The sequence below is a fragment of the Marmota flaviventris genome, chromosome 2, assembly GCF_047511675.1.
Source record: "Marmota flaviventris isolate mMarFla1 chromosome 2, mMarFla1.hap1, whole genome shotgun sequence".
NCBI classification, from domain to species: domain Eukaryota; kingdom Metazoa; phylum Chordata; class Mammalia; order Rodentia; family Sciuridae; genus Marmota; species Marmota flaviventris.
In genome coordinates, this window is record NC_092499.1 from 135,381,185 (window position 1) to 135,408,666 (window position 27,482).

Sequence of the window (27,482 nt, forward strand, 5' to 3'; positions counted from 1 at the left end):
ACCATTGCTACCCTCTTGGCATCATCCCTTTCCTATTTCTGGTCCCTTCACTCCAATATCTTCAACATTTTCTGGTTGCTCTCACATGGAGCTGCCAGAGGTGGCTTCTTCCTGTACCACGGGGCAGATCTGCTTGTGCCTAGGCCTGGCTGTTACATTATCTCTGTGTTCTTGCTCATGCTGTTATCAGTGCCCAGAACCCTTTCTCTGTTGCAGATCCACGCCTCTTCTTAGGCCCAGGTCAAGATCCTCCAGATGAAACTCAACCACTACCAGGGGGCTTCTCATTGCCTTTGTACAGTTCTCTCATACTTAATAGCTTTTAAATTATTAACTCCCACGTTCATTTCACAAATATTTATTGATCAGTTTTATGCCTCAGGTCCTGGAAACACAACGATGAAAAGACTTGGTTACTTTCCACATATTTGTTGTTTCCCACTGGAGAGGGGAGATGACCTACTGCAGGTGTTAATGGGACTTGGGAAGCTCCCCTCAAGACAGTTAATGGGGGGCTTGGAGGCTCCCCTCAAGATAGCTCTCATAAGTGGCCAAGAAGCAGGCCCAGAGCATACCTAGCTCTTCCAGGGCTGGAACTACCCCAGGCCACTAGACACTTCACAACACATCAGGCCTCAAGGCTGCTGACCTTGGGAAGAACCTGCAGCGACTAAGTGTGCCTGCTTCACTCTTTCCTCAGCACCAGCCTCTCCACTCCTCTCTGACTTGGGTGGATGGTATCAGTGTTTTACTGAGGATGGTCTGTACACCAGCTGTTATTTGGGGTTCCAGCCCATCTCAGAAAAACCTAGATTAGGACCTTTGTTGCCTGGACCTGAAAAATCTACCTTCTAGCAAATTGCCTTCTACTATACAGAACTCTGACCTTCCTTCAAAGAGGTCCACATCCTAATCCCTGGAACCTTTGACTGTCAGCTTAAAAGGCAAAGGGGGTGCTGGGGTTGTGGCTCAGTGGTAGAGCTCTTGCCTGGCATGTGTGAGGCACTTAATTCAATCCTCAGCACCACATATAAATAAATAAATGTATTATGTCCACCTAAAGCTAAATATATATATAATTTTTTTAAGGCAAAGGGGATATTACCCTAGACTCTGTGAGTAGATCTGGTCTAATCAAGTTATTTTTCTTTTTTGGGGTACCAGGGGTTGAATTCAGGGATACTCAACCATTGATCCACATCCCCAGACCTATTTTGTATTTTATTTAAAGACAGGGTCTCACTGAGTTGCTTAACACCTCACCATTGCTGAGGCTGGCTTTGAACTCATGATCCTCCTGTCTCAGCCTCCAGAGCCGCTAGGATGACAGGCATGTGCCACCTCACTGGGCATTATTGGAGTTCTTCAAGGCAGAGGTCCTTCCTGGCAGGGGTCAGAAAGAAATGTAATGGTGGAAGAAGAGACAGAGGACCACAGCTGTGCTGGCTTTGAAGACAGGGGTAGAGGAACATAGGGAACCTCTAGATACAAAAGAGGCAAAGAAACAGCTTCTCCCTGGACCCCTGAAGACTGGAGTTTTGTTGAAACCTCAATTTTAGTCCCCTGAAACCCATGTTGCACTTCTGACCTGCAGAACTCTAAAATTTGTGTTGTTTTAAGCAACTGTGTTTCATTATGGCAGCAGTATGCTCCTCATGTGAGTTTACATATTTAACATTTTAAGAACCTCTGCTGTATAAATCCACTCTTCTACATGATCATTACTGATCATGTTCCCCCCTGATCAAAAACCTGATTTAGCTGGGCCCAGTGGTGAATGCCTGTAATCCCAGCAACTAGGGGGTCTGAGACAGGAGGATCACAAGTTCAAGGCCATCTTCAGCAACTTAGCAAGACCCTGTCTCAAAAATAAATAAAAAAGGATTGGGGGTATAGCTCAGTGGTAAAGTTCTCCTGGGCCCAATCCCCAGTACAAAATAAAATCTTCTGATTCAGCTCCTAGAATAACCTGTTGATTCCTGATTTAAATTCTGGAGAGGGAAGGAATAAATGAATAAAGAAGTCTGGTTGACATGATTCCAGGACAATTCATAGGATGCTCTCTGTTATGGATTGGCAGTATCCTATGACCAGATGCCAGTCCCTAATCTAGTCAGCTTGGGAAATAAACCACAGCCCCTCTGACCTGCCTTTGTAGCCAGGGCTATGGATGTAGGAAGCAGAATGGCTGATGTCTAGGACAAGGTGCAGTGGTCTTGTAGGGCAGGAGATACCTCAAAGAGATGACAGCTATGGGGCTGAGACTGAAGAATGGGTCTGGGTTTGCCAGAGCATGGAGCAGACATGGGTGCAATTCCAGGCATTTAAATGCTTCAGAGAGCCGGGCCATTTGGGGGCAGTCAGCAAGCAGCCTGGTGTTGCTGGGGTAAAACCTGCAGGGGGTAAAGGGGACAACAACCCTTTCCTGGGACTTTTATACGCCTCACTGCAGGCCAGTCCTTATTTATTTATTTTTTTTTTTTGATTGGTAAGCCAGGGGGAAACTTTGAGAGGTAAAGATGGATTGATTGGCAGTACTTTGGAGGGCGGACTGGAAATGTTTGAAACTAGACAACAGAAGACATTCTTGTTCCCTCCATCTTGAGTCTGAATTTCCCAAAGCCAGCAGCTGGATTTATTTCAGGGCTTGACTGCAAGAAGCAGGAAAAGGGAAAAATGAAGAGGAGGAGGGGGAGAAGTTTTTGAGGCACTGAAGACACACAAGTGTGCCAGGAACTTTGAAACTTCAAGAGAACTATTTTAAGAATAATATTTTTCTTTTTCCTTTTTTTTTTTTTTTGACGGCTTCTCATCTTTGGCAGCCCCTGAAAAGCAAATTCTGAGAATTATCCAAATTGGATTGAACTCCTTGGTGTCTCATAATACTGAAATTATTCTAAGTATTAAAAACGATAACAAACATAATAAGAAAGTCCTACATAGTTCTGATTTTGCCATTTTTGAATATCAGATTCTTTTCAGAGGACTATTTTTATTTGATGCTGAGGTGGGCTTGCCAGTGGTGGGGAAGGAGGCCTGGGGCAAAGGCACCGGACCTGCCTTGGGGATTTGGAAATGAAGCCTGCAAGTAGCCAGCATGGAGCAATTCCCAGTAGAACACGTGGGAATCTGTGAAGGAGCTACAGTCCCCAGGGCCCGTGCACAGCCAGGGCTTGCTTCATCAGACACCAAAGCCATGTCAGGCCCAGTGTGGCAGAGACACATTCATGGATTTGAGTTCTAGGAACGTAGGACACATGACAGTCCCAAGGATAATCAGGAAGCAGCCACGCTGGAGGCTCTCTAATCAGGGTAGGGAGGCAGGTCCAGGTTGCAACTACTGAATAAGGACTCAGATGCCTCCCAACTGTATTGAGGCCCTTCAGGTTGGTATGGGCCAGAGTTAAGAAACCAGAAGCAGAAAAACCTTTGGTGTGTAATGGGACTTTTCTCTAGCTTCATCCTATTCTGTGGAAACCCAGGGTCATAGTCACAAACACAAGTAGAATGAGATTAGCAGTTACATTTGGGCAGTTTGAGATCATATATATATAGACTGCTTTGTGTGAGTCCCTTCCTCTCTCCTAATTTTTTGTTTTCCAGGGCTGGAGATTGAATCCAGGGATGCTCCATTACGGAGCCACATCCCCTGCCCTTTTTATTTTTTGAGACAAGGTCTTACTAAGTTGTCCAGGCTAGCCTTGAACTTGCAATCTTCCAGCCTCAGCCTCCTGTGTCTCTGGGATTACAGGCTTCCGCCACTGTACCTAGCTAATTTTAATACAAAGCAAGAAGGAGAAAAAGATTGTAGCCTAAGAGTTCAGTTCCTAAGAGGACCAACACTATTCTCCCACCATTATCTGAAACCCCCCAGGCAAGGAAGCAAGGAAGGCTTGGTTTTTACAGCAGTGAAGAGACTGTTTCCATTTCCTCATGACTGACACCAATGAATTATAAATAATTCTTTATTATGAGTTTACATAGTGTTTGACATATAAAATAAATTTTATTTAAGTATTTAAAATAGTTTCTGAATATAGAAGCAATTTACTCTTATTATTGCTAAAATAATATTCACATTCAAACCTTTTAAATGTGAGGAACCACTATGCTGTATGCACAGGAGAACAGTCAGTAGTCTAATAGTGCTGTTTACCAGAGTAGTGTATACTTCTTTCAGAATCAAGGAATGATTCTAGATTACCCATGGAGAAAAATATGTACTATTCTTTTAGGCCAGTGACGCTCACAATGGGTTTCTTATCTACTTATGGGTTGGTATGTAATGGTCACATGTGTGTTTCCCTTCTCAGTTTTAAAAGCCACAACACCAAATCCAAGTTGCAATGTCTCACCCAAAACCCCACTAATGTATATATATTTGGATCCTGGGGATTGACCCAGGGGTGCTCCACTACTGAGATACATTCCCAGCCCTTTATTTTTTACTTTGAAACAGGGTCTCTCTAAATTGCTGAGGCTGGCCTCAAACTTGCCATCCTCCTGCCTCAGCCTCCCGAGTTGCTGGGATTCCAGGTATGCGTCACTGCATCAGGCGCCTTGCTGATCTTTTCGGGTGTTGTGTGGCCCATCTACCTTTGTCAGACTTAGAGACATGCTTAATGGTCCCACTCGCTGGGGCTCTGCTCATCACTGTCTTCCTCTGAGTCAGCAGACACTCTCTTGATTCTTTGGAGTGCAGCTTTAATGCTCCTCTCTAGGTCACTGGTTGGCTTGTCACTGAGGCCTGAGCCCAAGTCTGTGTGGACTTTCCTCAGTTTCACCCCTTGTCTTATGGCAGCCAGAATGTGCTCATTGACTGACGTGCGGGGAGCAGGCGAAAAGGGCACTTCCGCTTTCTGGAGAGGGCTTCTGCTGTGCCTTAAGGAGGCCAACACTTCATCCATAGATCCTGAAATTGAGCAAACAGAGCAAGTGCTACATCAGTATCATGCTGCCAGAGCATTACTGTGCAAAAGCTAGGAAAAGCAGTTAATGCCATGATTCACACAAATAATCATCAGTCCATTTGACAAAGCCTTGGTTACCTGTTAGACCAATGATAAGCTCTCTGAATCCAGGATAGTTGTTCTGTTTGGTTGCTGTGGTGCTGGGATAGAACCCAGGGCCTTGCACATACTTGGTGAGTCTCTACCAACTGAGCTACTTCCCCAGCCCCAGGATATTTAATAGCTCATATTCTATCTTGACTACTTACTTTCCACTAACATCTTCAAAGCCCTAGCAATTTTCAGGAACAGTCATGTATACCTTTTGTTAGAATGACTGCTTTCAAGACACCCTAAAGAGAATTATGGATGCCTGGGGTGGAAATAATAAGACCCACTGTACCTGAGTTAGATCCCTCTAAATTTATCTCCTCCATTTCTCTTTCCACTTAGAAAATAGCCTTTTTTTTTTTTTTTTTTAATGTACCCTGCTGTATTTCTCTAACTCCAGTCTTGGATATTAGTCATTGATGACTCATTCTGTGACAATGAAATGAGCAGGTTTCCACACACAGAAAGGCTTGAAATAAAATTCTAATCAGTGGCTCAATGAACAGAGAGGGGGTGGCCCTGGCACTGTTTTCTGTGTAGTGTTTAATTCCACCCACGTCACCCTGGAGTGGTTACATGCTCTATTTTTAAGGGTGTGAATACTGTCAAAACATACATTAGCTCAAAGTTTCCAGATACTGGATAGAAGCGATTTTACACTCTGACACCCTGAGACCCTGAAAGGATAAAATATTTATCTCCTACTGGATGCAAGAGTAAGATGTGGCCATTAAATTAGACATCTTCCAGGTAGGCCTTCAAGATTAAGAGTCATTTCTAGTTGGCTGACAAGGGCTACTTCACTTTGGATTTAAACCTATAACTGATGACAGTTCCCCTCTGGGAGTAATAAGTTTCATAACCACTGTCATTTTCTGGCACTAATTCACACTTTCTTCTTATTCTCAATGTTTGAGTTGAATAGAGCCCCCACAACGTGAGAATTAAGCCTGAGCTAGAACAGGCACCCCCATCGACCTGCCTATACCCAAACTCTGACATAGGCACAGGCACACAAGTGCTCACTTTTCTTTCATGTGATGTTATCACAAACCTTGTGGAAAAGGGCCATTGGGTCTCCACCTGAGAGAGTGACATTTTCAATTGTGCCTGGTGCCAGTAAGTGTACATAGTATTTTGCTAAGATTTATTGAACATACAAACCCTCCTAAAGCAGTAGGCTCCAAATCTGGGCACGTTTAAGCTGGTATCCTCAATAGTCTATGTATGAAGTCATGATTAGAATCATGGAGAACTACAGCCTTGTTACAAATTTTCAAATGTATTCAGTTTACTGTACTTGCTGACAAAAAGTGACCCACTTTTTCCCCACCAGTCATTCTACATTCTGGCTAATACACAATGCAATAGAATATAACAGAATAATGTGCAAGCAATATCCTTCTTAAAATGCAACAATTTAATCCTGTAAAGGCCTCAAATGCAACAGAAAATCTACAGTAAAGCAGTACTGAAAATTCAATGGCAGAAATCGGATACATACTGAAGTGTTAAGAAAACTAAAATATACTGTGTGTGTGTGTGTGTGTGTTGTGCTAGGGGTGAAACCCAGGGCCTTACACATGCTAACTGATCTACCACTGAACTTCATCCCCAACCCCTGAATAGACTGATTCTTTAACAGCCTCAGAAATCCCAAGCCATATGATCAAAAGAGATGTTTTTTTCAGGCTAAGTTAGCATTTATCAAACTCGGGTTGTACAAACTACAGTGAAAGACTAATATTCAAGTCAACAGATACTAGAATATTTTAAGACTAGAGAATTCTGAAATATATTTATTTGCAGATGGTAGCTTCTAAAGCTAGAATGCTTTGGCAGCTTAACAACCCCTGGGAGTAGGGACAGAATTCCAGCAGGTTACCTGGGCATTGAAAACTTTCCAAGGAATTGGGTGGTCTCTCAGCAGGTGACCCACACACTAGAGAACGTGGCTGATCATCTTTTACCCAAGTTCCAAGACCTAAGTTCTGATGATTGGCAGCTTGAGAAGAGGCCAGAGCAGAAAGAGGTGGAGGGAGAGGTGGTGGGGGTGGGGGAGGAGGAGGAGGAGGAGGAGGAGAAGGTTGTTGTTGTGGTGGGGACAATGACAGCTCTTCACTGGATTTTAAGTGTGTTCGGTCACCAACTGGAACAAAAATCTGGACAGGGATATTTCTGTGATAGTCTTGATCCTTGGGGGTTTTCTCAGTATAAACATCAGGTACGAGAGGAGCGCTTCGGGCCTTCCCAGAGCACGGGGGAGCGACTGACACAAGCTGAGAAACTGGTGAGGACCTCTGCCGGGGAAGGTCAGCTGATAGGTTTGGAGCCCCAGGTTCCGAGCAGGATGTCTGCTGTAAGGATTGAACTGAATATTTCTGAAAATAAAACATGGTTGCAAAAAATTTGACACAAATGCAGACTATCAACATGCTGAAACCATCTAAGAACAAATCTGTAAATAAACACTGATATATGCTTAGAGGACTCTAATTCACAATGGCTCCCCATCTTTTGTCTAGCCATCCTCACTACTCAATCTATTCTTATGTGCTAAAAAAGAAGCATTTATATCCTTTGACCAAGTATTACCTTCTCTGTAATAAAATGAAGATATGAATGAATACATAGAGATTAAAAAATATTCATAATATTCTTAGCATGAAAAGTTAGGAGCTCTACATGCCAACAACAAGAAGTTAGTTGAAAATTATGTCAAATTTATTTAAAATAGTAAGCAGCCATGAAAAAGCAGAAATAGTACAAAGCCTGTGCAACACCTAAAAAAAAAATTATGACATTGCATTAAATAAAAATAGCAGGATATAAAAATAATAGGTATTATGATTATAAACATTGGGGTAAAAGGTTTATGAAAAACACAGACATAAAAGAGAATATGGATATTTCTTAACTTTCAGGCTTAGACTAAATTTCATAATTAAAAAAAATTAACTTTGAAAAGTTCTGGTGTCTTAGGTATTCTTTTGATAAAGAAACATCTAATACTACAAAGAACTGTGGTGGGAAGGTTCCCTAAAGAAGGCACAGATTTGCCAATAAAACAAAATATGTAATACCAAGAAGCCATTAAAGTAAACTAGAACAACATGAATAAATCTCAAAAACAGAATTGGAGTTAAAGAAACTGGCAAAAAATGCATACAATATGACACTTTTATTTATTTGTTTCAGTACTGGGATTGAACCCAAGGGGCTCTACCATTGAGTCACATCCCCAGTCCTTTATACTTTTTTACATTGAGACAGGGTCTCACTGAGTGGCTGAGGCTGGCCTCCAACTTGGAATCTTCCTGCCTCAGCCTCCCGAGTTGATGAGATTACAGTCGTGTGCCACTGTGCCCAACAATACTATTAATGTAAACTGAAAACACACACATTGGGCAATTTATGATAAACTCAAAATACTTCTCTCTTTCCCCACATTCTTCTTTCTCCAGGATAAACAGCAAAGTAATGGCAACAAGCCCCAGACCTCAATGAGCTTTCATCATACAGTGACTCACATTAAGTTGAAGGAAACTAAATCTTCAAGATTCTTTCCCTCTGCATTTAAGCCACTCATTCTCTCCCACTCCATTAAAGCCTTCCTATCCACCCTATGCCAATGTACATCTCTGGTACAGGCTATCAAGAACCTCCCAATGAGGTCAGCCTGTTAGATTTTAACTCACTGTTCCAGTCTGTTGGGAGCTTAGGAGGCCTGAGTCTGCCATTGTAATCTCTCTACCCCTCGCATCTTTATATCATCCACATTTGAGAGGCTGATTTTCCATACTGCCATCCAACTTCCTGACCTGATGGAGTCAGGACCAAGCGGACAGAGTCACTGCCCTTGGATCCCTCCCAGCGGGTTCCATTCCCTGCATCGGTACCCTGGTGGTGGCAGGGACAGCCAGCTTCTCTCTACCTGGCTTCACAACCATCTGGGATTCCTGTAGCCCCGCTTCTGTTCATCCTTCCTACTGCGACTCAGGCCCTGATCTGGTACAATGTGAAATCAGGGTCTTTCTGAAGAGCAATGGGAGGAGGAGATCAGGTCTATTTTTTAGAGTCAATAAATTCAATTATATTCTTAAATAAGTTCTTATTTACTTTTTTAATTAAAAAAAAAAAAAGTCGTTCACTTTTAATAGAGCACTTTCACTACACTTAGGTCACAATGCTTCCTTGGTGACATTTTAAAGAATTCATCACAGCCAGGTGTGCTGGCACATGCCTGTAATCCCAGCAACCTGGGAAGCTGAGGCAAGAAGATCACAAGTTCAAGGCCAGCCTTGGCAACCTAGTGAGGTGCTAAGCAACTTAACAAGACTCTGTCTCAAAATAAAAAATCAAAAGGGCTGGAATGTAATTCAGTGGCAAAGTGCCCCTGAGTCGAATTTATTACAAATGAGGGGGGAAAGGCCAGTTAAAATTGAGGGCAGTTAAATTACTTTCAATTTTCCCTGCTGGTCTGAATGAGTCCCAGTGGGCACGGCTAGCACCACTAGGAGGACCAGGGAGTAGGAACCCAACCATGTTGTGCTGTCAATGCACCAGTTGTTTTAGCAGGGCTTTGGAAACACTGATATGCCACAAATAATAGTATTTCTGGAGCATTTCATATTCTAAGTCATCTGTTCATAATACCTAAGACTTTTCTCCTAGGATAAGTGATCTGCATTTATTTTCCCCGAAAAAGTGAGATGATCATTTCTAGAACTTACCTCTTTATAGGCTCTTAATCGCTGGAGTGTTTTTTGGCGTTCTTGGTTTATCCACTCTTTTTTCTTTTGCTCCTCTTCTTTTATTTTGTCTCTTTTCTATATTTAAACAAATGTATGTATAAGGTGCTCAGAATTCTGATTATATGTCTTGAAACACAAGCAAGATGGGTCTTGACAAAGAAAGGGGCTGTGACTCAACGTTACCCACCCACCATGTCTGTACCCAGCTGCAAGATGGGAGGAGCGAGGGCTGCGCATCTAGGCAACAAAGCCCGGGTTCCCACACGTACAGGCCATAGCATAACATCATGCAAATACAAAACATTTTCTTTCAGCTACTCACCATTTGAATACTATGATGCTGATGAAAATATCTTGTACTTTCTTCAGCCTGTTGCAATCTGAGCCGATGGTTTTCTTTGCACTGATCCTAATGGAATAATATACATCACCTACATGGTTTTTAATATTACCATGGCTGTGGCATAAAAGGTTAAAAGACAAAAGCATTGCATCTGGACTATAGTATAAGGCATTCATTAATATTAGCTTCTGGTGTGTCTCAACGGTATTGCCATCCCTACTCGTGTGAGAAGGGCTAATTGGCCGCTTACATGAGTAATTTGTTCCCAGGAGAGAGCCTTGAAAGATGAACAAGTGATCCTCCAACAATGAGGGGGCATACAAACAGGCAATTTCCATTTCTTTTTCTTTTCTTTTTTTTTTTTTGGTGCATTATAATTGTACATAACAGTGAATTTTGTTGTTCCATATTAAAAAATACACATAATTTGGTCAGCTTTGTTCTCTAGTACCTTCCTTTTCTCTCCCCTGGTCAATTTCATCTAATCTACTGTTATCCCTTTTATTTTCACAAGATCCTCCATTACCACCCTTCCCCCCCACCCTTTTCTTCTCTAGCTTCTACATAAGGGAGAACATATTCAACACTTTCTGAGTCTGGCTGTTTCACTTCATGATAGTCTCCATTTCCATCCATTTACCACAGATGCCATAATTTCACTCTTCTTTATGGCTGAGTAAAACTCCATTATGTAGATACCACATTTTCTTTATCCATTCCTCTGTTGACTGGCACCTAGACTAGTTTCAACTTGGTTATTATGAATTATACTGCTATAAACAGTGGTATGCAAGTATCCCTGCAGATGCTGACTTTAATTCTTTTGGATAAATACTGAGGCGTTAGCTGGGTCATGTGCTAGTTACATTCTTAGTCTTTTGAGGAACCTCCAAACTGATTTCCATAATCACTACACCTAAAAAATTATTTTTAAAACTATATCTCACCTATGTCTAACCAGTAATGTATTAATGCACATGTGGAAAATAATATAATGATAATACTAACATTTATTGACTATGTCTTAGGTCCCAGCCTCAGTGCCAAGCACTTTATATGCCTTATAACATTTTATTCTCATAATAACCATGAAATAGAGGAGCTTTCTTTTCTGAATCTCTTTATGTTATTATTTTAGTAATCATGCAGTTTTTAAAAATTAAGAAATAACCACTCAGCAAATATAAGGTCGATGAGCTGAATACTGCATATGTGATTGATTTTTTTGTAATACATAATTTATAATAAAATATATTTTAGAATTTGCTACAACTGATTATTAGAAATCCTAGCATGATTTTAAAAACAGCTGTATATACAGTGGGCATTCAACAAATGATTGTTGAATGAGTGAATTACAATCTGGAGATTATGATAAATGCTTAAATCCCCAAAGAAACAATTTAAAAAAAAATAATATTTAAAATATATTTGATGGGAGCCACTGTTATCTACAAACACAAAAATTAATCACTGTTTGGTTAAAAAAAAAGTCTTATTTTTCAATATCTCTCTCTCTTTTATAAAATAAGAAATCCCTGGAAGAGAAGAGAAAAATCCAGCTAGGGTACCTACCTTTCTGTTCCTGAGTGAGGCTCTCCTGGCACAGATCCTGCCCCGTTTGACCTCCAGCTTCTGGCACTGCAAGCTGAGTTCTTTCACCTCCAAGTTCCCACCATGCTGCAGGTCGGCTACATGATCCATACCTTTAAGTTCCTCTGGACTTTCACACGGGTCGTAATAGACAACTTCATCCTGTTTCTCTAAAATGTATTAATGATTTTCTTGAAACATATTTTGCCATAAAAAAAATAATGCATAGGGGCTAGGGATATAGCTCAGTTGGTAGAGTGCCTGCCTCGCATGCACAAGGCCTTGGGTTCAATCCCCAGCATCACCCCAAAACAAAACAAAACCAGCCTCAGCAACAGCGAGGCACTAAGTTTAAAAAAATAATGCATAGTTTTTTAATGTTAGCAAAGATTACTTATAATTTTATTATGGGGGAAAATCACTATTACCATTTATGTACATATATACACATACCACATGTATTTAGACACGTCAACAGAGTTCTAAGAAAACATTTTCCATGTGTTAGAAATAAAATTTTAATGGCAACATAGTTTTCTCTAATTTAAGATATTCTCTGTTGTAAGAACATTTTATCATTCCATTATTATCTACTTCTGTGATGAACATCTCTGTGCGTGAATCTTTGTGTATATTATAGTCATAAAACATGAAGAAATAGAGTAATAAGGGGTAGAGCATTTGCCTAGCACTTCCTTAACTGACAAATATTCAAAACTCTTTGATACCTCCTGCCAAACTGCCCTCCAGAAAGGAAAGTTATACTGGCAGCACACCAGAAAGTTGCCTTATTTTTATTTAATCTTGATTACATATTGATGTTTTAAAATGTATGCTTAATATATATAACAAATCCAAATCCTACAGAATTGCATTAAATAAAAGGTGATTTTTTTTCTTTTCCCCAAACCTACTGAGTACCATTTCCAGATGAAGACATTATATATAATTTAGTTTACATCCTTCCAGATTAACTTTTTTTTAAATAGACATTTTTCCTAAATATGTAAAATGCTTATAACTTGAAAGTACTGCAAAAATTTTTGAATACCTAGGATTAAACTATATGTTCAGAATGTACATGAAGAAAATTATTAAACTTGGAGGACCTTTAGGGGAAAAAAGATTTTTAAAAATAAAGAGACATACCATGATCTTGAGTGGGAAGAATCAAAATTGGAAAGATTTACAGTTCTCCCCAAAGTAATGTCTAATTTTAAGCATCATCCCAAAAATTCCAGTGAGTTTTTGGTTGTTTTTGTTTTGTTTTATTTAACTTGCCACAGTGATTATAAAGTTTATCTGGAAGAATAAAGAAGTGAAAATAGTCAAAAAACTTGTGAAGGATTAATAAGGGGTGCTTGCCCTACCAGATGTTAAAAAGGTGGGAAGACACTCACAAGTCAGTATAGGACAGTAAAAACTCACAAACAATTCAAAGTCAATCTAATGATTCTGGATATGAGACACAGCCATTCAAATCAGTGGGGGAAAATGTTTTTAAAATTAGTGATTGGAACCAAGAATATGAGGAGCAAATTAAATTCCTAATTGTTTGACAAACAATTGAATAATATCCTTAATATGGAAAATAAATATTTGGAAGGAAAATGAGCAAAGATCATGACTGGAAAGTTCATAAAATAAATATAAATGGCCCACAAACTTTTTTAAAAATTGTATTTGGTATGACTTATAATTAAATAAATTAAAATTAGAAGATGCCATTTTTTCTACAAAGTAACCAAAAATGTCAAAGGATGGCATGAGTATGGAAAAGCAAAGACTCTCATACCTCTGCTGACAAGAGCTTCATTTTGTATAATCTCTCTAGAGGGGCACTGTGTACATGCAATTTAGAAATCAGAAAATAGTATGTTCAGGATCTACATGAAGAAAATTATTAAACCAGGAGGAACTTCCAGTTTGCAAACATTGTTATCATGTTGTTTTAACAGAAATGTTTTAAGATATAAAATACACAATGTCCTTAACCCAATAATTCTATCTTTAGAAATTTATTTCTAGGAAATAATTTATCCTACATATAGATATATGTGTAAAAAAGAATTCTCTGCTAATCTGCTAATTGAGACAGTGAAAAACTGGAAATCACAGTATATCTATACAATGGAATACTATGCAGCCATTAAAATTCTGATGTTTTTATTACTTACTGAAATGAAAAGATGGTTATTATATATTAAATGAAAAAAATGTTACCGAATAGTTTATGTAGTTTTACCTTAAAAACTGATATTCATTTATGTACATCTGACATATTAAAAAGGCTACAAAGTTTTCAAATATACCACTAAGTATCTCTAAAAAATGGGCTTGGGGTTCTTCCTTCTTTAACAATGAATATGTGTGTGTGTGTGTATGTGTGTGTGTGTGTGTGTTTGGTACCAGGTATTGAACCCAGGGGCACTTAACCACTGAGCCACATCCCCAGTCCTTTTTTATATTTTATTTAGACATAAAGTCTCACTGAGTTGCTAAGGTTGGCTTTGAACTTGGGATCCTCTCACCTCAGCCTCCCGAGCCAGTGGGATAAATATATTATTTTAATAATAAAAACATGGAAAGGAAACTAAGAAATTTCAACAGGTGTTACAGAAAATTGATATTATTTTTATATTTCTTCAAGTGTGTAATTTAAACATTTTGATCTTATATAAAATATAAATTTACCTTTTATAAGTCTTTTAATAGAGTTCAGCTGTGTAGTAAGAAGTATTTCTTCATTTTTTAATATCTCAAATTTAACCTCATATAGTTCCAATTGAATTTCATAATATTGTATTTCTAATTCATCTACAACATGTATATTTTTTTCTTGTTCTGGAAGATCTTCCACCTTGTTATTATTGAAAAAAGAAGAACAAGTTAAAATAAAATAATTAGTGTGTTAAAAGCAAACTTTAGGTCTGGGTTGTAGCTCAGCGGTAGAGCACTTGCCTAACATATGTGAGGCACTGGGTTCGATCCTCAGTACCATGTTAAATAAATAAATAAATAAATAAAGGTATTGTGTCCAACTATAACTTAAAAATACATTTTAAAAATAAATAAATAATATAAAGGTATTGTGTCCATCTACAACTAAAAAAAAATTTTTTTTAAAGTAAACTTTAGAGGCATTCCAGGTATTTTCTCACTTATTTAGTACTAAAGTGGAAAAAGAAACATTTTTCCATTTCATCTAGTCAGATAAAATTTCCTTATTCAATGTTCATTATAGACACTTTATCTTATCTTTGAAACATGAAAATGTTTAGGTTCTGAGGAAAATAAATAGCAATGAGGCACTATATGAACTCTCTTTCCACTCCTCATTTGTATGGTTTTGTTGTTGATGTTGTTGTTTTTAGTTGTAAATGGACACAATACCTTTCTTTTATTTATCTGTTTTTTTGTGGTGCTGAGGATAGAACCTAGGGCCCCACACGTGCTAGACAAGCACTCTACCACTGAGCTACAACCCCAGCCCAGGGTTTAGTGCTCTTTTAGTACTTTCTTTCTCACTCCACGGACACACATTGAGGAAAGGACATGAGACTACACAGCAAGAAGTTGGCTGTCCACAAGCCAGAAAGAGGGCCCTCATCAGACACTGAATCTGAAGATACCTAACCTTGGACTTCCAGCCTCCAGAACTGTAAAAAATAAATTTGTGTTGTGTTAACCACCTGTTTATGGTATTTCCTTATAAAAGTCTGGGATGACAAAGGTATTTACAATGTTCTGTTTTAAAGTCCTAAGATCACAGAAAAAAACTTCATCCTTGGATGAAGCATCTCTTTAATTATTCTAAAGATATATTGGGGTCAGGCATGATAGCACATACCTATAATCCCAGCGACTAGGGAAGTAAGACAGGAAGACTGCAAATTCAAGGCCAGCCTTAGCAACTCAGCAAGACCTGATCTCAAAATAAAAAATAAAAAGGGCTGGGGATGTAGCTCAATGGTAGAGTACCTGCTTAGCACGTGTGAAGAAGCCCTGGGTCCAGTCTCTAGCGCTACCAAAAAAAAAAAAAAAATACTGAAAATATTGCTGGGTTGATTGTAGAGTAGAAGACTGCCCACTTCAATATTGCAGTCAGTGTCATTATAAATCCTACAATAAAATATCTCAGAAATATCTTGATCAAAGGGAAAGTTTATGGTCAACCTTCCATAAGTCTCTAAAGTCTTATCTACTAGAAGATGATATTTGGAATAAGAAAAGAACTGCATTAACAATACCCAGATAGAAAGATGCTATCTAAAATAAAAGTATATTTTAAAAACAAAGTTATATTTATCTTTATCTTACCTTTCTCTGAATTTGCGCTCTTTTGTGATTTAAACACAGCTCTTTGGCTCTCATGAGTTGCAGGGTCTCTCGAGCTAGCATGAGCTTGAGTTTTTCTAATCTGGGAGTGGCTGTGGCCCAGGCAGCCTGGCCAAATCTCCTCCCATCCTGTTCCATTTGTTTCTGCATTCCTATTGGATTATAATTAATAAAATAAAATTACAACTCATTAAAAGGAGCAAAATTTATTCTGAGCTAATTCTTTGTTTATTGTTTTCCATTATTATATGTAAACCATCCTTTTTAAGAAATTTTGTTTTAATAATTTTTTATTATCACAAAAGTAATATGTGGTCATTGATAGAAAAGTCCAGGTATTTCATTAAAAAGAAAAAAAAATAGTAGCTCATGATCTACCTGGCTGAAGCAATTGCTTCTTACACTTTGGTACATATCTGTCCAGACTTTTTCTGTGTCTACCTAGACAGACAAACAGGCCTATATAGATAATCTGACTAAAAGAAACTACAATCACCATTGTGCTTTATATTTTTTTTTTCACTTAATATATTGGGGATTTTTGTAGTTCATTTAAAAAGATATAGAGGGCTGGGGTTGTGGCTCAGTGGCAGAGCGCTTGCCTCGCACATGTGAGGCACTGGATTCGATCCTCAGCACCATATAAAAAAATGAATAAACAAAATAAAGATATTGTGTCCATGTATAACTAAAAAATATTTTTAAAACAGATATAGAGAATTGTGCTTAATAGCTATATAGTTCTCTGTTTTACAAATGTATTATATCTTATCAAACTGATTGACAGACATGAGGTTGTTTCCTGTCTGGGGCTATGATCAACAACAGTGTAAGATTAGACAAAAGTTGTTTGCTCCACCCCCAAACATTCTGGTGTCTGACCCCTCCTGCCGAGCATTCTCCCTCCCACTGCACCCTCTGCCATCCAGCCCCTGGGCTTTCTTTAAGCCCCTCATATCTGCCAGGTGCCATCAAGCCAGAGAGCCTTTTGCAAATGCTATTCCATCCAGCACACTCTTTTGCCCTCTCAATTTCCATGAGCCCTTCAGATGTCTGGGCACACATTACTTCTCACAGGACTCTGGTGACCACCCTGATCAAACCCAGTTTCTCTCCCATAGGCTTTCAAAACCCCGTGTTTCTCTTCTCCCTGACCCTTATTGCCACTGCCATTTTCCATGTGCTGAATGAATATATAATGAAATGAACATTTCTCTCCCTTCACCAGACTGTGCGGTGTCTGTTTATGATTATCTTATATAATTCCCAATACCTAGGAAACACAGGTATTATTAGGAGGCACTCAACTTTTTTTAATAGTATGAAAATTCGCTTAGTATAGCATTTTTTTTATTATCACCTGCTAATGCTTTTACTGTTTCCTTAAAATAATTCACAGTGATCTCCTGAATAGAGACAACAGCTTCTTCAGCACGTCTGCTCCATTCTTTGGCTTCCTTCTGCAGGGCAACTACCCTTTTAGGACCCAGATTATCCTCATCCAGGGACTTCTACAGAGAGCAGAGATAACAGTAGTGTACAGCCATTAGCAATTTAAAAGGAGACTTATTGTCTTATCTACTTTCACTACTACTACTTAGTCAATTAAGTTTCCATTCATTCAGCAATCCTTTATTGAGGATGAGCATGGCTCTAAGCTGGGCACCACCTGCAAGACAAAGGGGTACTCTGAGGCATAAAGGGAAAAAAAACCCACTTTCACTTTACATTACTAGAATAACTTTTCTTGGAGAGGAATGCTGTAAAGTTATGATTCTCTCTATTAAAAATAATACACAGTTGCTTAAATGGGATCTGTACTAAGCACGCAGCAGAGTCTGATCCATAGCACTCCAGTGTTAGCTGTTTCTATGGTTTCTTTTAGGGACAAGACAATTAGCCTTTCAGGACTATTGTTCTTTTCTATGGGAAAAAATACAATCACCTAAAAAACAATAAACTCTGTATACTCCTGATTATGACATGTATTCCTGTGAACTGAATGTTCGTGTCCACCCCTAAAGTTATATACTGAGGCCTAAATCCCCAATGTTATGGTACAAGGAGGCGGGCCTATGGGAGGTAATTAGTCATGAGGGTGGAGCACTCACAATCAGGATTAATACCATTCTAAAAAGAACAGAAGACAAGAAATCCCTCTCTTTCTTCACCATGTGAAGGTACAGCAAGACAACCATCTATAAACTAGGAAGTGAGCTATCATTGCAAACCAGATTTGCCAGCATCTTGATTTTGGATTTTCCAGTCTCCAGAACTATGAGGGGAAAAAAAATTCTATTGCTTTATAAACCACCCAGTTTACAATATATTGTTACAATAGCCTGAACTAAGACGTCCAGCATTCAATTTTCTGTCTACAAAACATTATTTACTGATATCATATATATATAGGATAACCATCAGAGAAATGCAAATCAAAGCTACAGGGGGGAGCTGGGGATGTAGCTCAGTGTGGAGCACTTACCCCACATGTGTGAGGTCCTGAGTTTGATCTCCACACACACACACACACACATACACACTATAATGAAATCACTTCACACCCACTAGGATGGCTATAATCAATGAGAATATCAATAACAAGTGTTGATGATAATGTGAACACACTGGAACCCTCATTTATGCTGGGCAGAATATAAAATATACTTGCTTTAGAAAACAGACTAGCAGTCCTTCAAAAGTTTAGGCATTAAATGACCATGTGTCCCAGCAATTCCACTCCTCAGGACATACACAAAAGAAATAAAAGCATATGTCCACACAGAAACTTGTACACAAATGTTCATAGCAGCATTATTCATAATAGCCAAAAAAAGTAGAAATAACCCAAATGTCCATCAACTGCTAATGGATAAGTAAAATGTGGTGTATCCTTCTAATGAATATTATTCACAATAAAAGAAATGAAGTCCTGAGACATGCTACAGTGTAGGTGAACCAAGAGAACACTGTGCCAGGTAAAGCAAGCCAGTCATGATTCTGTTTACGTGAAATGTCTAGAAAAGAAAAATCCACAGAGACAAAAAGTAGATTAGTGATTATCTAAGGTTGGTGTGAAATGGGAATGACTGCTAGTAGAAACATGGTTTGGGGGGAGTTAAAAAATGTTCTGGAATTAGTAGTGGTGGTTGTACAACTCCGAATACACTAAAAACCATTGAACTGTACACTTTACATGTACAGTCTATGAATTTATCTCAACAATCCTGTTACTTAAAACACACACACACACACACACACACACACACACGGCAGTAAAGACTCTCCAAACAACAGCCTTTCAAAATAATGAACAGAACAACTTTATCTTCAAGTTATAGTGACATGAGCTTCATCTAAATGAAATACCATTTTTATAATACAAAAACCTGGCAGAGGTCATGAGAGTACATATGGAAAGATGGCCCAGTGCAGGGGGCAGAAATCAAGAAAACTCTCTGATGTCTTCTGATTCTAGTTGATGAGATCCAAGGCAAGCTGCTTACTTCCTCTGGATTCTAGATTCATTTGCACCTCTGGGATGCAATAGTAATAATAATATCTTTTCTAAATAGGAAAAGTGAAATCAGTGATGACAGCCTTAATAAAGTTTAAGTTACTGAATTACAATCTAGGACCCTGCTGCTTAAATTTCATACTATTTCTAATAAATCGCCAGGTGTCCTTAGAGGTGAAAAATAAGCTGAATAAGTAAATAAACATCACATCAAAAATAATAAATCAAGCAGGACATGGTAGCAAACTCTACAGTCCTAGCTACTCAGGAGGCTTATGCAAGAGGATCACTTGATCCAGAAGTTCAAAGATAACCTGGGCAACAGGCTAACTTTTTCATTTCACTTCAAAAAATGAAATAAAAAGCCTATGTATCAGCAGAACAATGTTTAACCCTTTAAAATTTATAGTTTTTAAGGTGTTGAGAAGATGACCAATGTAAATGTCTTCATTTAAAAAAATTTTAAAAATTCTTTTTAGTTATACATGAGAGTAGAATGTATTTTGACATATCATACATACATGGAATATAACTGCCCAATATTGTGGTTGTATATCATGTGGAGTTACACTGGTTGTATATTCATATATGAAAATAGGAAAGTTATGTCTGTTCATTTAGAGGTTTTTTCCCATTAAATGCCTTCATTTTTAATCAATATTTTCTCTTTTTTTTAAAATTGGTGCTAAAGAGCAAATCCAGAACCTCTGAGCTAAATCCCCAGCCCCAATTTTAAAATTAATTTTAAATATAAATTCAATAAAGCTATAATATCATTAAATACAAGATGAACCCAAAGAAAGTAAAATACAGATGGAAACTAAAGTGTGACTAAAAAATATATATACGACAGATAGATATCTGATAAAATAAAAATATAAGGAAACATACCAAAATACCAAGCTTACATAAAGTTGCAACTTCCCGCATGTCCCTGAATGGCTGCAGTAAATACTGGAAGAACATGGTTGCCATAGTAACCAATTCCTGATAAGCTTCATCTTCCTCTTGATAAATTTTCATCAATGATACCATGTTGTTGGCTTTTTCATGTCCTTGAAGAACCTAGAAGCCAAAACATAAATAAAGCTCAAATCTGCACATTATTTATAAAATCATACCAAACAAAATTAAATAAAAGAAAGCTAATGTTGTCAACTTGAATACATTTTTTTTTTATACTGGGAATTGAACCCAGGGGTGCTTCACCACTGAGTCACATCCCAGCCATTTTTATTTTTATTTTCAGACACTCAATTTCAAGTGTCTAAGTTGCAAAGGGTCTTGCTAAGTTGCCGAGGCTGGCCTCAAACTTGCAATCCTCCCGTCTCAGCCTCCTGAGCTGTTGGGATCACAGGCATGGGTCACCATGTTATTGTCCTCCAATCAAAATGCCCAAGAAAACAAATGTGGTTAAATAAACTATTGTATATCCACAGCAGAATATTATTACTGTAGTCTTTCAACACTGTTTTTTTGAAGACTGCTTAATAATATGAGGATTTTGTAATTTTTTTTAGTTGTAGATAACACAATGCCTCTATTTTGCTTATTTATTTTTATGTGGTGCTCAGGATTAAACCCAGTGCCTCACACATGCTAGGCAAGTGCTCTACCGCTGAGCCACAGCCCCAGCCCAGATTTTGTAATATTTAATGAGGGAAAAGCAAAGGACAAATTTTAAAAAAAAATTAGTTGTAGATGGACACAATACCTTTATTTTATTTATTTATTTTTTTAACATGGTGCTAAGGATCAAACACAGTGCCTCACACATGCAAGGCATGTTAATAGCATTTATCTCCAAGACCAATATTATGGATATTTTTTCATTTAACTCTTCTAACTAAAGGATTGGTGAGATCATAACTCCTTTTTTCAAAGCTCATAAAGACATTCTAGAGACGTCATCAAGTACTTCTTCAGCAAGTTGAGTCTCTTAATTCCCCAAAGTAAATATTCCATGAAACCACCCACAAAGTAGACTTATTCAGGGAGCCTCAACTATGGCTCTAGTCTCTGCTAAGCATTGTTTCTGATACAGAGCACCAAGCAATTTGTAATCCAGGTGAACTCATTTGGAAATGATCTTTCCCCCAAAAGAGAAAAAATAAAATCAAGTAATGGTACAGATTTGTTTTCAACCAATATATATATTTTTTAATGTTGTTGATGGACCTTTATTTTATTTACTTATTTATTTGTGGTGCTGAGAATCGAACCCAGTGCCTCTTACATGCTAGGCAAACACTTTACCACTGAGCCACAACCCCAGCCCCTCAACCAATACTTTTTTTTTTGTTTTTCTTTTTTAGTATATTTTGATCCAGGGGCTCTGTTTGGCCACTGAACCATATCCCCAGCCATCTTTTATTTTTGAGACAGGGTCTTGCTAAGTTACTTAGGGCCCTGCTAGATTGCTGAGGCTGGCTTTAAACTTGCAATCCTCCTGCCTCAGCCTCCCAAGCTGCTGGGATTACAGGCATGCACCAACGCACCCAGCTCAACCAACACATTTTTAAATTCTTCAATTTCCATCTTTCTACTTAAGAATAATCTGACCTAATCTCAACTGTAGTTTTATCCAGGTAACAAAAGTAACATTTAAAAAAACTTTTCCCTCGCCAAGATTAAAACACACAGATGCAAAGATTAAAAACTGAAAATTTTCAGCCTTATTCCTTAAGACTATTAAGGAAAAAATTCCAGAGTCAAACATTTAGCTAAATTTTGTAGATACTAGCAATATTATCAACTGGTTTAATTCTAGAATCAATTGCTTTTTTATTCTAAATAAGATTACATACACTTCCATGGACATGATAGGTTTTTAAATTTTCACCCCTCTACTCTATTTTTAAGTTCCAGGTAAACAGGTGCATTACAGTACTGTGAGCACCTAGCTCAACAGTATGAACTACACTAGTATTATATAACATCCCTGAATAAACTTCAATTTGGGAAAAGTGTAACTTTTATGTAGATATAATAATATCTACATAATATATAAATGCTGGAATTTAAGGAGAAAACACTTCTGAGAAATCAAGTGTCTGAAAAACAAGTCTGTTTGATATGAAATGATCAAGCTGAAGATTAAAAGCAGACTGGCATGAAATTCCCCTGGTTTCCTCATATTACAATGTAGAATCAAGGTGGGTTTGGTGGCCCACACTCCTAATCCCAGCTAAGATAAGCCTGGGCAATTCGGTGAGACAAACCCTCAGCAACTTGGTAAGATCCTGTCTGAATTTTTTTTAAAATAAATAATTAATTTAAGAGGGCTGGAATACAGTTCAGTGGTACAGTACTCCTGAGTTCAATCCCCAGTACAGGGCAGGGGGAGTAAAATCAACACATGCTGAGTAGGTGTGTTGATAGCTACACATAAAACCCACAGTATAAAATGATCCCACTAAACTCCATTTATAAAACCATTTCAGTTTTGAAAGTTCATCCTAAATTTAGCTTTAAGGAATATACAGTAATTAAGATTTTGCAATATGCTGGAATTCTTCTCTTACACCTTCCCTTCCTCAAAGCAATTTACAGAAAAATCATTCAGGTTAATATCAGGTTAATAATGTCCAATAATGAGAAAAGGTAAGAGGGGATGTACGGGGCACCAAACCTTGGCTTTCCTTAAATGAATTGTTGCTACTGAAGTCATAATTTCTCCTAATCTTTTTATTCACTGAAATAATTAATTTTTCTCTCAAATTGCCTGGGGGGGAAGCACTACTGTTGTTATCATTCTAAACTGATGAATAAAGTGCACTTCCTGTGGGGTTTCCACTTAATCGTCTTTGTTACTTAAAAAACTAAATACCTATTTCCTTAGTAAATTCATCCTCTAAAACATCTTGTCTCTATTCTTGGTGTTCCCTAGAGAATCTACAATTGCTTATATTTAGTCCATGCTATTATTTCCTACAGGTTATGGATTATTTTCCGGTGTGTGTTTGGTTTGTACCCGGGATTGAATCCAGAGGCGCTTAACCACTGAGCCACATCCCAGCCCTTTCAAAAAATATTTTATTTCGAGACAGGGTCTCACTGAGTTGCTTAGGACCTCGAGAAATTGCTGAGGCTGGCTTTGAACTCCCAATCCTCCTGCCTCAGCCTCCCAAGGATAGACGGCCACGGCAACCAGTTATTTTCAGTTTTGCTTTCAGTATTTCTGGGCTTTCCTGGTTACAACATCCTGCTCTGCCAGTATCTTCGGGAGAAAGGTTAAGGGCCTGCCCTAGTCCTAACTGCAAATAAACTTTGACCTAACAGAATGAGCCATCTCTCTCTAGGCCTTAATGCGAGGTCCCTCCGAGTTTCTCCCAGCTGCCCCACACAGGCGCGGGTGACCCTGCGCCTTTCTCTGCACGCGCGGAGGGCAGTCTTTGCGTCCCCCCAGCCGGCAAATCCTCTAAAAGGTCCCGCGCAGCCAACGCCGACCGGCGGAGCGGACGCCGCGCATACCTGGTGCAGCCGCGCTCCCGCCTCGGCCCGCCGCGCGCGCAAGGCCCGCTCCCGGAGCTCGTGCGGGCTCTCGCAGTCGGCCGCGCCGCTTTCCGCGGGGAAGAGCGCGTCGCGCACGGTGACACCGCCGCAGCCGTCGGCCGCTTCAGCCAGATAGCGCTCCAGTTGCCCGCAGAGCTCCAGTAGCGCCGTCTCTCCGAGGCCAACGCGCACCGGCCACACTAGCGCCCACAGCCCGCGCCCGCGGTCCCTGGCCCCGCAGCCAGCCACGTCCAGCTCGGGCGGTAGCTGTGGGAAGCTGCGTTCCAGGGGCGGCCACAGCGCCGCCAGCTGCCGGTGCGCCCCGCGGAACCCCGCGGCCGAGAGCAGGCCGGCCCAACTGGGCGCGGCCCCGGCAGGCTCCGGCGCGGTCCCTTCACGCCGCCGCCGCCGCTGCGCCGTGCGGTCGTGACAAGTCACAGCGAACTGGCCCTCCGCGTCGTTCCAGGCCACCAGGAAGCGCAACTGGTGCCGTTCGGGTGAGCTGAAGAGATCCTCGCGGAGTGGCACCCAGCCCTCCAGGCTGTCGGGCTGCTCGTCCTCCATGGCCCCGACGGTCCGCGTCCCGTGAGCGCTGCTCGCCTGGGCCGGGCATCGGTGCTCCTCCTACCACCGGACCGTCCAGGCCGGGACATCCTCCACTAGGCTCTAATCCGCGACAGCGTCCAGCTCTGCGTCCCACCCCCAGCCCGCAACTGATTGGCTGGGCGTCCAGGATTGGTTAGCTGACATAAGGGAGGGTCTGCGACAACCAATGAGAAGGTCAAAACATCTGCCTTTGACCCTGGCGGAACGAAATCAATTTAGCGATCTGGTCTGGAGCCTGGGAAATACTCTTGCCTCACTTTCTCCACCTTTGCACTTAACTGGAGTTGGGGAAATATTTGTTAAATGGACGAGCTAGGTCTGCCTCCTACACCAAAACTCAAACTTCCTGAAGACAGAGACACTGTTGCTTCCGTCTTCTGTCATCAAGTCCTTTTGGAATATGGGCACAAATGTGGTGGGGTGCCCAAACATTCAATTAAAATCAGTAGTTATTTATTGAGCCTAGATGCCAAGCACTGGGTAGAAACCAAAAAATTTATTTTTGTCAATTCAGTAAGATTTTGCCTGCTGTGTACTAGTATTGGGGGGAGGTTTGGTGGGGGAGATACAAGAAGACATTTCTGCCTTCAAAGCAGCGTTTAAACAATATATGTTCTAACTCTATTCATTTTAGAGGTAAGGAAACAGACCTAGAAAATGAACTTGTCTTAAGATACAGAATAAACTGGGGCTAAACAAGGTCACCCGGCCACTGATGGCCGGATTAAGGAGGTATCAGGAATGCCATTTACATGTAGAGATGGAATGGGAGGCAGAGCTGGATGTGTTTACGCTGCAGAGAACAGGACACCGATAGTCTCTAGCTCGTACAGTACATGGCAGTGTCCATCTATAAGTGCACTGAAAGGGGTAGAGGAGGCAGGGCCGGGAGGGAATGTTCAGGGAGCTAGGACCAGGAGCCCCTGGCCAAAACAAGGCCTGGAAAGGTCGCTACTCTAGAAGAAATGAAGGAGCATTTGAAGGTTTTGATCTGGGAAAGCCTAGAATCAGATTTGCCCTTGCTGTTGTCCTCAAGGTTAAACAGCAGCAGAAGAACAACAAATGAAAAAACCAGAGCCAAGTTTGAGCTATGATTAGGGCATCTCTGCATCCTGAAATTGACCTCCACAATGTGTAGCGGGCAACTTGAAGATGGAAAGCTGCCTCTGTTTGAAGGAAAATACCCTTCAAAGCCTGGAGGCAATGGGCCTTGCTCTCACACTCACCCAGTCCTCTTCAGAGATAATCTTTTAGTTGAAGTGATCTATTTCCCCCAAAACTACTTCTAATATATTGTTTTAGTTAATATGATCTGTTTACTTTTTTCTTTTTTCTTTTTGTAGTGCTGGGGATTCAATCCAGGACCTGACACATGCTCAGCAAGTGCTCACTAAGTTGCTTAGGGTCTCACTAAACTGCTGAGGCTGACTTTGAACTTGTGATTCTCCTACCTCAGCCTCTTGAGCCTCTGGGATTACAGGCATGAGCCACCAACCTGGCTCAACATATTAGTTTTTGGGAGACATAAACATTCAATAGCATATGTGCATATGTCTATAGCATATGTGTATACATGTAAGACAGTTGATTTTTGTTTGTTCACTTGTCTGGGTCACAGGGGTGTCCAGATATTTGGTCAAAGTTTATTCTGGATGTCTATGAAAGTGTTTCGGGATGAAATTAATATTTGAATCTGGAGACTGAGTAAATCACATGACCCTGCCCAATGTGGTTAGGCTTCTTCCAATTAAAGGTCTGATAACCTCAAAAATGCTAAATGGGAATTCCTCCTGCCTGATGCTTCCAGATTCTGTCCTGCCTTGAGACTCAAACTGAAACATCTGCTCTTTCTAGATCTTGAGCTTCAGCCTTCAAACTAGAAATACCAGACTGCAGATGCTGTCTGCTCTCTGGGTCTTCAGCTTACCAATTGCAGATTGTGGGACTCCATTAATGAGAAGTGGTTTGGGGGGTGGGGTGGGATTGGGGCTCAGTGGTAGAGCACTTGTCTACCACATGCAAGGCACTGGGTTCGATCCTCAGCACCACATAAAAATAAATAAATAAGTATCCAACTACCACTAAAAAAAGAAAAAAAGAAGAAGTATGTATTACTGAGGCTCAAACCCAGGGCACCCTGTCACTGAGTTACATCTCTGGCCATTTTTACTTTTTATTTTAAGACAATCTCACTAAGTTTCCCAGGCTGTCTTCAAACTTGGGATCCTTTTGCTTCAGCTTTCTGAGACATTGGGATTACAGGTATGTGCTACTTAACCTGTGAGCCAATTTTTTATTATAACTCTCTTTCCATAGATGTAAACATCCTGTTGGTTGTTTCTCTAAAGAACCTTGACTGTATGTATGTATGTATGTATGTATGTATGTATGTATGTATGCACGCATCTGTAGTACTATACCGAATGATATTCTACATGTTTTTTTCCAGTTACAAATATATCATGGACATTTGCCATATTAAAAAAAATAGGTATAGAATTTGGGGTATAACTTGGTGGTACAGTGTGTGCTTAGCATGCACAAGACCTTAGGTTCAATCCCCAGCATCAAAAACAAAACTAGAATAAGTATCTACATCATTATTTTTTATGCTTGAAAATATTGGGTTGACCATTTTATAATTAATGAATACTCTAATAGTAAACATAGGTTAATTTCCATTTTCTGCACATATAAACAATGCTATGTTGGGATGAGGATGTAGCTCAGTGGTAGAGTACATGCTTAGCATGTTTATGGCCCTGGGTTCAATCCCC

The 27,482-nt window shown here is 39.7% G+C and overlaps 1 protein-coding gene across 1 annotated transcript; it reads right to left on the reverse strand.

The window, feature by feature from the left end:
* Positions 1–3,947: 3,947 nt before the first annotated feature.
* On the reverse strand, positions 3,948–24,757 carry Whamm (WASP homolog associated with actin, golgi membranes and microtubules). Its single transcript, XM_027921813.2, has 10 exons — positions 24,079–24,757; positions 20,497–20,670; positions 17,449–17,599; positions 16,071–16,240; positions 14,445–14,610; positions 11,733–11,920; positions 10,137–10,223; positions 9,794–9,889; positions 6,946–7,441; positions 3,948–4,912 (listed from the first exon to the last, which is right to left on the reverse strand). Exons 1-10 carry the CDS (start codon positions 24,661–24,663, stop codon positions 4,620–4,622), a joined length of 2,406 nt encoding a protein of 801 aa, XP_027777614.2. The 5' UTR covers positions 24,664–24,757; the 3' UTR covers positions 3,948–4,619.
* Between the last annotated feature and the right edge of the window lie 2,725 nt (positions 24,758–27,482).